This window comes from Prionailurus bengalensis, chromosome B4 (genome assembly GCF_016509475.1).
Source record: "Prionailurus bengalensis isolate Pbe53 chromosome B4, Fcat_Pben_1.1_paternal_pri, whole genome shotgun sequence".
Classification (NCBI taxonomy): Eukaryota; Metazoa; Chordata; class Mammalia; order Carnivora; family Felidae; genus Prionailurus; species Prionailurus bengalensis.
This window is the reverse complement of record NC_057358.1, coordinates 115,519,243-115,531,434: the sequence shown is the minus strand read 5'-3', so window position 1 is coordinate 115,531,434 and position 12,192 is coordinate 115,519,243. Positions and strand designations below refer to the sequence as shown.

At 52.0% G+C, this 12,192-nt stretch overlaps 1 protein-coding gene across 2 annotated transcripts in view; it reads right to left on the bottom strand.

The window, feature by feature from the left end:
• PLXNC1 (plexin C1) overlaps positions 1-11,316 on the bottom strand; it is a 149,101-nt gene extending 137,785 nt beyond the window's left edge. The window contains exon 1 of one of the 2 annotated variants that reach the window (XM_043562116.1): positions 9,819-11,316. In XM_043562116.1, the coding sequence (XP_043418051.1) occupies positions 9,819-10,883 (1,065 nt within the window). In that variant the 5' untranslated portion in view covers positions 10,884-11,316. The remainder of the gene's footprint in view (positions 1-9,818) is intronic. The other variant, XM_043562115.1, reaches the window with a different exon arrangement.
• Between the last annotated feature and the right edge of the window lie 876 nt (positions 11,317-12,192).

The window sequence follows — 12,192 nt, the reverse complement described above, 5'->3', positions numbered from 1 at the left end:
ATTCCCCTCTGGGCTCTCCAGGGTGCTAGGAGTGTTTGCAGCCCAGTTCTCCACCGGGGCATCTACAACCGTCCCTTCTCATCTTCCTGGTGTCCCCTCAGCCTCCTTAAAGAGAACCTTCCCCAACACCTGCTTAGCTCATATGCAGTCCTAATCTCTGCCTGTGCCTCGGTTTCCTCGTCTGTAAAATGGAAGTAGTAATATTACCCACCTCATCAATTGTGGTGAGGATTCAAGGAGTTAATATTCTATTAATATTATAAAATGCTTAGAACACCACTGGGTACACAGTAGGTGCTCTATAGGTGCTATCATTTTAATATAAAAAGAACTTCTTTACTTGCTGCATGTTGTCTATTCTACTTACCAGTGTCAAATATTTTCACACAGTGCTAGGCATACAATAGAGACTCAAGAAATCATTCGTTTGAACCAGTGAGTGTCCTTCTCATCAGCTGTTTTGCCTCTCCATTCTTCTGCGTGCTCAATGTGGAACACCATCAGATCATGTCTGCATGTTGTCTGCTCCTGTCCTCCACTAGCCGCAGCCATGGTTTTCACACCCTGTTCAGCAGAATCCCACAAGTTCCTTTGAGATGCCTCAGGGACAGGCATGGGGGTGGGGTACGCAGGCTGCAGGGAACCTCCCGACCCCTGCTGCATGCTGTGTCCCAGCACCTGGCCATCGGTCTCACCCAGAACAGCAGGTCAATGATGAGATGCCAACCTTTTTCTCGTACAAAGCTCCTGGGGAAGATTTATGGTAAAGACCAGGTTTGGAAAGTCTGAAAACGACCAACCATCAGGATAAAATCCAGCCGTCTTGGCCTGTCTCATTAAGCCTGTGGCCATCTGGCCCTGCACACTCGTTTCTGGACACTCCCCAGCCAGGGTGAGCTACCTGCGGCTCACAAGCTTATTCAACGTCCTGCTTGTGCCCAAGCTGTTCCCTCTCGCTGGAACGCCCTTCCCTGCCTCCTCCACTTGGCTTCAAGACACAACTCCGGCATCACCTCTCTGAAGCCCGAGTTTGACGCTCCCTCCAGGGGCTCCCACAGCTTCTTTTTGCCACCTCTCTCACCACATCTCCTGGCATTGGGAAGGCTTGTTTCACACTCACCCTCTGCATAATGGCGGGATGGGCAACTACCACCTGGGAGCCAAATCTGGCCACTGCCCATTTTCATGTGTTTGTTTGTTTTAATGGCCCCAGGGGCTAAGAATGGTTTTTTTCCATTTCTAAATGGCTGGGGGTGGGTGGGGAATGAAAAGAAGACTATTTCATAAGCGAATATTATATGAAATTCAGATTTCAGTGTGCATCGTTTTACTGGAACACTGTCCCATTTGTTTCTATGTAGAGTCTATGGTTGTTTTCACACAATAGCAGCAGAGTTGAGCAAATGCATCAGAGACTGTGCGTGGCAGGTGCAGCCTAAGGTATTGACGATTTGACCTTTGCAGGAGAGGTGTGTTGACCTCTGCATGACAGCACTGGCCAGGGTAGTGAGGCTGGGATTCCTGGGGTCAAATCCCCATAACTCCTCCAAGGAGAACGGTATCTGTAACGACTAGGTGGACAAACCAGTATGAAACTCAACCACAGATTGTGGGGGAGAAAAGGTCGCAATTCTACTGAGTTCTGTGACAGTATGAAAATTAGCACTTCCATCAAAATAGAAAATTAAAACTAAAAAAACTACGAGCACATTTCACAAGAAGCGAAGCAAAAAACTGAATACTACCACGTTCCCACTCCCACAAACAGGTCAGATCCGTAACGCCTCCAAATTGCCCGCCCCCACCCCCCCCCACCCCCCCACCCCCAGACTGTGGGATTTCTCAGAGCAGACCTCAGTCTTTATCAGCTATGTGCCACACCACATGTTCAGGGAAGACAGAGAACATCAAGAAGCTTAAAGGGAGACAGAGATGGTGCCACGCTGCTGTCGTCAACATGGAGGTCATGATGTGGCCCTTTCACAATTCCTTTCTCAGGGAATCTGCCCACTGGGCCTTCTGGGGGCCATGTTGATCCCCTTTCTTCTGACCGGACCAAGGGGCAGTATATCCCCTGAGGACAAGAAATTCCTACTCTGAATGAGGGCTCTAATCGGACGTGAAAAGTTGAGTTGGACCCCAATGCTATCTCTTTCTTGGTCATTTGAATAAATAATACAGAAAGGTGTTGCCACTGAGTAGCCAATACAGAGGGTTAAATACCATCAAGAGGCGGAGTGGGTATCAAAGCAGTCTGTAGCATTCGGGTGGAGGGTGCGAGGGGCAGATGTTTGAGGAAAAGGAGGCCATCTGGTAGCAGGACAGAGGGAAGTGGCCGTGCTAAGTCATGCTGACAGTGAAACCTTAGAATGAACCTCTATCACCTCCTGCCGCTGAGCTTCTGCCAGGTGCCTTGGGTCCAGAACCTCCTTCCAATTCCAAGGAAAGCCCATCCTATTTGCTATTAATCATGATGATGGTGATGACAGTAAATGCATACGTAGCATTTACTATGGGTCAGGTAGTGTTAATCCAAGACATATCAACTCCTTAATCCAGGCAATAACCCTATGAAGCAAATACGATCCCTCTATATATAGACAAAGAAACCGAGACACAGAAAGGTTAAATAATTTGTTTAAGGTCCCAAACTCATACGCAGCAGCCTTGGTCCCAACTGACCTGGCTCCACAGCCGGTGCATGTAACCACTTCGCAGTACTGCTCCTGTTCCTAGATTTCCACATAATTCCACATAGTTCTTTCCACTAAGACCCCCATCCCCTTATTTGAGCTTAAGCGGATGTTTCTTTCATGCAACCGACTCTGCCTAATATAGAAATTCCTACCAGGATTGAAGCTATAAAGAGTAGATCCTCAGAGAATTTCAATATGGACGTTTCGACGGTGGAACTGGTTCTGATGTACAGCAGAGTGGAAGACTCTAGAAATCCCCACCACATTCTGGAATGAAATGCAAACAGACTGCTATATACAAGAGCGATGGAGCTAATTAAACTGTGACCTTTAGGTTCTTGAGACTCAGACTACAAGCCCCCAAATGGAAAGGTTTTAGAAGGTTTTCTAGGTATTTGCTTTGAGCAATTAGAAGAGTAGGAGGCGTATAACAGACACATGAAAAGATGCTCAACATCACTCATGACCAGGGAAATGCAAATCAAAACCACAGCGATATATCCCCTCACAGCTGTCAGAATGGCTAAAATCAAAAACACAACAAACAACAGGTGTTGGCGAGGATGTGGAGAAAGAGGAAACTTGGTACACTGTTGGTGGGAATGTGAATGGATGCAGCCACTGTGGAAAACAGTAGGGAGGTTTCCCAAAAAGTCAAAAATAGAATTGCCATATGACCCAGTAATTCTACTGGAATACTGGGTATTTACCCTAAGGAAATGAAAATACTAATTTGAGAAGGTATATGCACTCCTGTGTTTACTGCAGCATTATTTACACTGTCCAAGATATGGAAGCAAGCCCGGGGGCCATTGATAGAAGAATGGATAAAGAAGATGTGGTACATATACAATGGAATATTACTCAGCTATTAAAAAAAGGATGAGAGTGGGGCGCCTGGGTGGCGCAGTCGGTTAAGCATCCGACTTCAGCCAGGTCACGATCTCGCGGTCCCGGAGTTCGAGCCCCGCGTCAGGCTCTGGGCTGATGGCTCGGAGCCTGGAGCCTGTTTCCGATTCTGTGTCTCCCTCTCTCTCTCTGCCCCTCCCCCGTTCATGCTGTCTCTCTCTGTCCCAAAAATAAATAAACATTGAAAAAAAAATTTTTTAAAAAAGGATGAGACCTGGTAGTGGCCAGAAGGGAGGTGGGTTGGGGGATGGGTGAAATAGATAAAAGGGATTAAGAGGTACAGACTTCTAGTTACAAAATAAGTCACGGAGATGAAAAGCACAGCATAGGCAATATAGTCAATAATACTATAACAACATTGCATGGCAACAGAGGGTGATTACGTTTATTGTGGTATTCACTAACATATGGAATTGTCAAATCAATGTTGGACACCTGAAAATAATATAATGCTACGTTAATCATCCCTCAATAAGAAAAGCATAAGGAATATAAGGGTAGTGGAACGAGCTGGTCACTTTATACGGCCCTAAGTAAAACTGCAACAGAAAAAATAGGACAGGTTCTTACTCCAGGTGCCTCCGCCAGAAGACAAGGAAAATTGTGTCACCTTACCACAGTGGTTCTGAAACCTGAGTGTGAATTAGCATCGCCTGGAGGGCTTGTTAAAACAGACTGCCAATCCTGTCCCCAGTTTCTGATTTAGTAAGTTTGATGTGGGGCCCAAGAATGTGCATTTCTAGCAAATTCCCAGGTGATGCTGATGCTACTGGTTCGGACACTATACTTTGAGAACCATTGCTCTGTAACACAAAGCCCCTTCCTCCTGTCACTGAAAGGCATGATCACAGATGTTATTACATTTTACCATAGAAGTGCCAACCATGCCAGGTTTCTATGGTCAAAGTTGCAGACTGATAAGAGCAGAGGAAGGGCTATTCCAATAAATGGGGTTTTCTGGGAAGAGCTGGAGGGGTGAAGGATCTCTGATAGCTTAGGACTAGGAAAGAGAGGGGCCCTGATGCACACATTAAGAAAAAGCCAATGGCTGGAGTGCCTGGGTGACTTAGTCGGGTAAGCGTCCAACTTCAGCTCAGGTCATGATCTCATGGTTCGTGGGTTTGAGCCCCCCGTCTGGCTCTGTGCTGACAGCTCAGAGCCTGGAGCCTGTTTCAGATTCTGTGTCTCCCTCTCTCGTGCTCACTCGCTCTCTTTCTCTCTCTCTCAAAAATGAACATTAAAAAATTTAAAAAAGAAAAGACAAAGCCAATAGTTAAGGGAGTATGAAGTGGCCAGACGGAAGAAAATGTTGCTGCCAAGCACAGAAAACATTTCCAACATGATGCTCCGAGACCCTGCATTTATTAATTCCACAAATATTTCTCAAGCCCCAATGACATGTCAGGTACTATATGCTAGGTACTCCGGGTTCAACGGAGAACAAACTGTTACACGTTCCTGACCTTCTGGGGCTTACATTTTAACCGTGGCTGCTAATAAAGACCAGAGTGCCTGTAATCCAGACTTAACAGGCTGAGATCTCGGGATTCAGGACATGAGCTACGTCGTGTCCAAGAACAAAAACTGGGAGCAGCCCCCGGAGGCCTTGTTGGTTTCTCTGACGTCGTTTGTGAGTCTGAATATAAAGAATGCCAAAGCGGTCTAGAATATAAAGAATGACAGCTAAGGAGCTAATACCACCCCACCCAGGGTCTGAACTTTTGGTCATTCGGTCTGAAAATCCAGAAACTCACTCAGTTCACAGTCAAGGGTCCTCTGTCCTATCATGTCTTATGTCCACAAACAGCTGATCTTATCAGAGCAGTTGCAAGGGCCTGGCTTGCTCCGTGCGTGTTAGGATTGACTACACAACCCAACATCCACGGTGCTGGACTACCCATGGCAGTGATTTACAAGCTCAGGTCCACAAGCCAGACCACCCAGGTCCTAAATCTTCAGCCATTTAGCAGCTGTGGAACTGAACCAAAACTCTCCAGGCCTCAATTTTCTCACCTATAAAATCATAATAATAACTACAGCTCTTGCCCCATTGGGAGACTGTGAAAATCAACTGAAAACAAAGCATGTAAAGCGCTTAGCACAAAGCCTGGCCATCGTAACTACCCAGGAGATAGTAGCTATGATTGTTTCCCACCCCCCCCTCCCCAACTGGGTGTTGGGTTTATTTAAATCTACCCCTGCATTTCAGATGCGTGCACAGGGGTAAAATTCACCATCTCGTCTACAAATTGCAAAACGGCTAGACAGGATCGTCACAGAAACTACAGGGAGGAATAAACATCACAGGAAGACTGTGGATTTTGAGGTCAAGAGGCAACACACAAGGTTGCATTGCTGAGTGGTCCTGGGACATCACTTCTGCTCGTGATGGCTAGAAGTATCTTGTGTTACCATCGGCTGGAGAGCAGGCGAGTGTTTTGTGGTTGTCTGTGTGACAGCTAAATTATATCAGGCTTTGGAATTACGTACGGAAGAAGGGGTGCGTCTCCCCACAAGGGGTAGAATGAACTACAAAAGTCAGTCCTATTAGCCGACAGTATGAAAAACAAAACAAAAACCACACTACCCTTGGTGTCCATACGAGGAGTGGCCGCCATGTTTAGACCACAGGCAACTCCAGGACCCAAATATGGCAGCCAAGTACCTGTGGAACCAACAGACTTGAAAACTTGGGTACACTTTGCTAGGAGTACATTGGTGTGCCAGGGACAGAAGGAGTTCAGAGGGGGAGCGAGTTAACTAATTTGTACAGAATTTAAAGCATTTAGTATGTTTTTAAATATGTTAACCCAAGCACACAGAGAGGTTATGGAACAGAATGAAAAAAAAAATCACATAAAGTTTTAGAACACTTCAAAGGGCATGGGGCGCCTGGGTGGCGCAGTCGGTTAAGCGTCCGACTTCAGCCAGGTCACGATCTCGCGGTCCGTGAGTTCGAGCCCCGCGTCGGGCTCTGGGCTGATGGCTCAGAGCCTGGAGCCTGTTTCCAATTCTGTGTCTCCCTCTCTCTCTGCCCCTCCCCCATTCATGCTCTGTCTCTCTCTGTCCCAAAAATAAACATTGAACAAAAAAATTAAAAAAAAAACAAAAAACAAAAAACAAAGGGCAGCCTCCAGCCTCAACCCCCCCATGGTAGGGGAGGCTGGTTGCTTCCTTTGTAATTAGGACTTTCAAGGGAAAGCTTGAAAAGCACTCGAGTGGTGGAAAGAATATAGAAGTAGACATTTCAAGACTTGAGTTTAAGCTGGGAGGCTCAGACGCTTGTTTTGTTACCTTGAGCAAGTGACCCAACTGATCTTGGGCTTCCTCATCAGGTAAATGGGGATGTTCCTCACTCATTGCACAAGCACCTCGTAAATTCATCCTTAGCAGGAGAAGCAACTGACTTAAGAGGAGAAAACGCAACCCAGTCGCTCCTGTCACTCTGCTCCCCGTGGTTGATTGAAGATGGAAAATAAGAGAGAGCCATCTAGTAGGAGAGGAGAAGGCAGCAAATCCAGCCACTCGGGCCTCACTGCCTGTGGATTACTGTTAAAATTACTGTGTCTGCTCTGCAGAATTGCTGTTGGAATCTATTGAGGCTCCCTCTAGAGTGTTTCAAGTCAGTCTCTTGTTTTAGGCACCTATAATTCAGCATGCCTTTTCCAAAATACATTCAAAACCTGAAAATGAAATGCACAGCCAAGGCAAGCAAATAACATCATTGTTCTGAGTGACAACCAGGGGCACTCTGATCCTACGACCCCATTAAATGGGGCTGCAACCTGCCATTGTCCTTTCAGTGGCAAAATCAGGAGCGCCCAGCACAGAGCATTGCTTACACCGGCAGGTGTCAAACAAATATTTGTTGAACTGAGTATCTTATCTGCCTATTTGATAGGTTAGAAAAATTGTCAGCTTTTTCATCAAAACTACCTTCCTCCCCCCCCCCATTCAAACCCCTCTTGAAATTCACTTCCATTAAGGCTTTTGTAATGCATACTAGCAGCAAGGAATTTACTGAAATGAAAAAATAAATGCAAAACTCCAAGCTCCCACCTGTGCAGCCATGACATGCTATTGTTTGAAGCAGAGTATATTATTTAACTTGGATGACAAGCTCAGGAGGTAGGGACCCTGTCTTTCAGAACACCCCGCTCTGAGCACACTGGGAGCTCTTGATAAGCAGCAGCAAGAAATGCTGCGGAGGGACCTCTTTTAATTATTTATTTTTCCAACCCCAGATTTTTGGCTGCAGGTTTTTACCCTTGGCTTGATTTCCAAGGGAACCTCTCTCCCGGAAGCTCCCACGAAGATGGGTAAACAGCGCTCTGACCCACCCCCTTCCCTCCTCATCCCAGAGCAAGTAGGAAGACCTGACCACCCCAAAACGTGGATTGTGAGCGAGTGCACTCAGGATGTCTGCTGGGTTTGGAAGGGAACTAAGTCCTCCAGGACCCAACGGGTAGAGAGAGGCAGTCAAGAGAAATGTTTTGGCTCCACACATCTACACAGCTGTCAGATGGCAAAGCTCGGACTTCCACTGTTATTACCTGCTGTGGGCCTCTGAGCTGTCTTGTCATTAACCCCAGAGACCAAGTATGCCTGAAGCTTGGCACTAAGTAACGTCTGGGGGGCGGAGGGGCGGGTATGTTCAAGTCTTTCAACAGAGGAGTAGAAGGAAATGGTTTCTGCCAAACTGGAGCTCTCAGATTATAAAGCTCTCATGAAAATAGATGTTGAATATATGTGTATGGCAAGATGAAGGCATTCAGGGAGCATCATTTGTTATCTATGCTTAAAAAAATTATACCAGTAACTAAAGAAAGGCATTATGTGTGTGTCCCAGCACACAACCGACAGGCAAGGAGAGAGAAAAGCAAATGACCATCTAAGGAGCCTTGCAAAAGACCTCAGTTTTTTTTCTCCCTGAATAATAGGACTTAATATTTGGTGAGATGTGCTTTTCAGAGACAGGGGTGGGGGGGGGCGGGGGTGAGAGTGTCTTCCCCTACATATAGTAACATACCTTAGAGCCAGGGCTCTCCTGTGTGCTTATGCAACAATGTATCAATACAACACATTTTCCAAGTGGAGACTTCTCCCCTTCCTCTCTGACGCATTTTATACCAAAACAATGGCAACACCTGTAGCCATTAATCTCTGCTCTTTGATTTCTGTCCAGTTATAAAGGAGGCTCTCAGCAGGCTCCCCTCTCAGGAGCCATATGTGGAGTCGATGTGCCAGCAGCCTTGGAAGGAAACCAGCCTCTGAGAAGTGCACAATGGCTCCATAATCCCCATCAACTGGACCCTCTTGAACCGCGGCTTTATTTTCCAGTCAAAGAGCTGCCAATCTCCAGAGTCAAGCTGGGGCTGCCCTGAGAACCCAGGGGAAACCTGTGCTCTTACTGGTTGGACACAACACAAGGGTGGTGCTTCTGCGCCCCACAGTCTCCACCGGCAACGTGGAGCCCAGAAGCTGCCTGTAGCACCCCAACATCTTTCCTTGCTTCCCTCCCGGCTGAAGCTTTCATCCACAAAGCCACCTCAACCTCCCCTGCCTCTCCCCCCAGAGACCACAGTTGCCCCCACGGCAGAGCCACAGCCTCCCGCCCGCCCTCGCACTAGGTCAGGCTGACGGTTCCGTTCCACCCAGCGTGGGCCGCTTTTCCAGGCCAGCACTGACCCAGGTTGAGCAGGCTACCAACTCTTCAGACCACATCACATGTGTTGCGGGGAGGGGGGTGCGCAACGGCTGGGGTGTGGCAGCATGCCTTTTGGGTTCACCGACTTCTCTGCCCAGGGCGCTGTGTTTGGCAACCGAGTTGAGAAGGGTCAAGCCACACGCCGGCTAACACCCGTACACCTGGGGAGGCGATTAGGGAAGGGAGCGGGTAGGCTGCCTGCGGCGGCTCAGCCCCAAACAAGCGTCGTTTGGACAGAGAAGGATGACACTGGGATACAGTCACTAGAGTTTTAAGCCAAACTCCTACCCTCTCCACCTCGCCGTTTACGCTCCCTCTGGGGACCTCTGGCTGTGCTCTAGAGCAGCCGAAGGTCTCCGAGACCCCGTGAAAACGGCTCGCTGGCCGCCAGCCGGCCGTGTGAATCCCAGACCTGGTAAATGGCAACCTGGTCTCCCTCCCGCTCGCCCTTGGCGGCGGCTCCCCACCGGGAGCACTCCCCTCGGCGTCCCGGCGGCAGGACTTACGCAGTTTTGCTCGGCCGTCTGGAAGTCCCAGGAGCAGCTCTTGGCGCGCTCCTGGATCTCACTCATCCTGAAGAGGCAGAGTGCCGTGGTGGCGGGGGAGCGCTTCTCCTGGCCCTCGCCGGTGGCCGCGCTGAACACACCCGCCCAGACGCCCAGGGCCTCCACCAGGCTGGAGGAGAGGAGCAGGCGCCGGCCGTCGGGGTGGCCGTGGCCGCAGTCGAGGGCCGCCTGGCCCTGGAACTGCAGCACCTTGGCGCTCTGCGCGATGCGCACCATGCTGGGCCAGCCGGTGGCGGCGCCGCTCGTATAGTTGTAGGGATAGTAGGGGAAGTAGACGCTGCCGTTCCAGAGAAAGGCGTCCACGAAGTGCAGGCTGCCCGCGCCCCCGCGCAGCTTGAGGCGGCCCAGCTCCTCCGTGGCCAGGCTGCGTCCCTCCGTGTCCTTGAGGGCGATGGCGGTGTCGCGGTCGGACGCCGCCGGATTGCAGCGGCTCGCGGTCTCGGGCTCCGGCAGCACGTAGGTGGCGGCCACTGCCAGGTACCAGCGGTTCTGGTCCCCCGCGCGGTACACAACGCCGGCCGTCGAGCCCTGCGGGTGACAGGACACCACCTCGGTGCCGTTGCGCAGGGAGCTGTGGCTCAGGTTGCCCAGGAGCCGCACCTCGCAGGCGCCTCGGTCGAAGGTCCAGCCGGTGAGCAGCAGCCCCTGGAGGTCGGCCGCCCCCTCGCTGTAGGGCAGCAGCAGCTTGCTGAAGCTACTCCCCGGCCGGGGCCGCGCGGGGGGCGCCAGCGAGACGGGCTCCGTGCAGTTGCCCGCCTGGTCCCGGTACAGGCGCGAGAGCCTGTGCTCCAGGCTGTAGTCCAGCTGGTCCAGGCAGCTGCCGCTCGCCACGAACACGCCGTCCGCCCGGCTCGCCGCGATGGCTCCGATGGCTTGCTCCGACCGCCACACGGGCTCGTCCGCGCCCCGGCTCGGCGCCGCCAGCGCCAGCAGATAGGCGAGCAGGGGCAGCGGCGCGGCGGGGCGCGGGGGGCGCGGCGGTGCCTTCCTCCGGGAGACCTCCATGGGGCTGGGGGGGCCGTCCCCGGGCAGGGCGCGCGGCGGCGACGGCGACTCAGGCGCGCGGCGACGGAGACGCGGGCGGCGGCGGCGGCGGCTCCTGCGCGCGCTCGGGCTCCCGCGGCCGCCCCATCCCCGCGGCTCACCCGGGAAGGAGAGCAGGGAGGGCGGCACGCGGCGGGGTCGCTCCGGCAGCCTGTGCGGCGGCGGCGGTGGCGGCGGCGGCGGCAAGCCCTGCGCGCTCCGGCGCCGCTTCCTCCTCGCCCTCCTTCTCCGGAGAGTTCCTCTGTGCAGCGCTGGCGCTCGCGGGGAGGCGCGGAGGGTAAGGGAGGGGACGGGCGGAGGGGAGCGAGGCAGGCGGGGAGGGCTGGAGAGGTTGGGTGCGCTTGTGCGTTTCACTTTCCCATTGTGAAAGTGGGATGCAACTGGCCCCCTTCCTCATCCTCTTCCTCCTCCGCCCTCCGCCTCCTGCCCGCCCGCCCTCCCTCCACGCCCATCTCCCCTCCCCTCTTGATTCGGTGAGATAGGGAGGAGGAAGGTCTCGTAATTTGGGTTACTGTGTAGGTGGCCTCTTTCATCTATTCATAACAAAGCTGAGCAGCCTGCTGTTGCCGCCGCGGCCGCCACCATCGCCCCTTGGCTCTCCCGGGGCTCCCGGGGCGCGCTAGCAGTACGCCGAGCGGGCTCCCGCGCCCGCCCGTCCGCCCGCGGGGCTGCTCCAACGCTCGGGTTTTGTTTACGAGAGCAGCCTGGGGATACGCAATGCACGGGGAGCCAGAACCCAGGGCGCCGAGGGTTTGCAGCTGAGGCCCAGGGCTCAGGCCACAGGGAGGCTGCGGGGAGGCTGACAGGTGTGGAGCGGCGGGAGGGAGGCCCAGGGGAGGCGCGCGGGAGACGTGGACGAGCCGGGGAGGCTCAGGGGACCAAGGCGTCCCTGCCACAGCGGTTGGGTTTCCCCTGGTCACAGGAGTGAGGTGAGGAACAGGCAGGCGCCAAGACTCCGCTTCTGGACAATCCCCGGGGCCAGAGCTCCCATATTTGAAAAGGTTCTCTCATCTCCCTTGGCAACGGAGTCCCAGGCTCTCAGACCTAGTGCTTAGAAAGTTCTACTCACCATCTAACCTTAATGATCCTGGCTAACGTTTATTGAGCACTTACTGTGTGCCGGGGGCTGTTCCAAATTTACCACATGGACTAAGACTCATTTAATACCCTGATAACCCTTTTAATGAGTGACTGTTATTATCACTCCCGTTTAGCAGTGAGAATGATCATGGAGAGGTTATGGAATTCCGCCGGGGTCCTAATGCTGGTT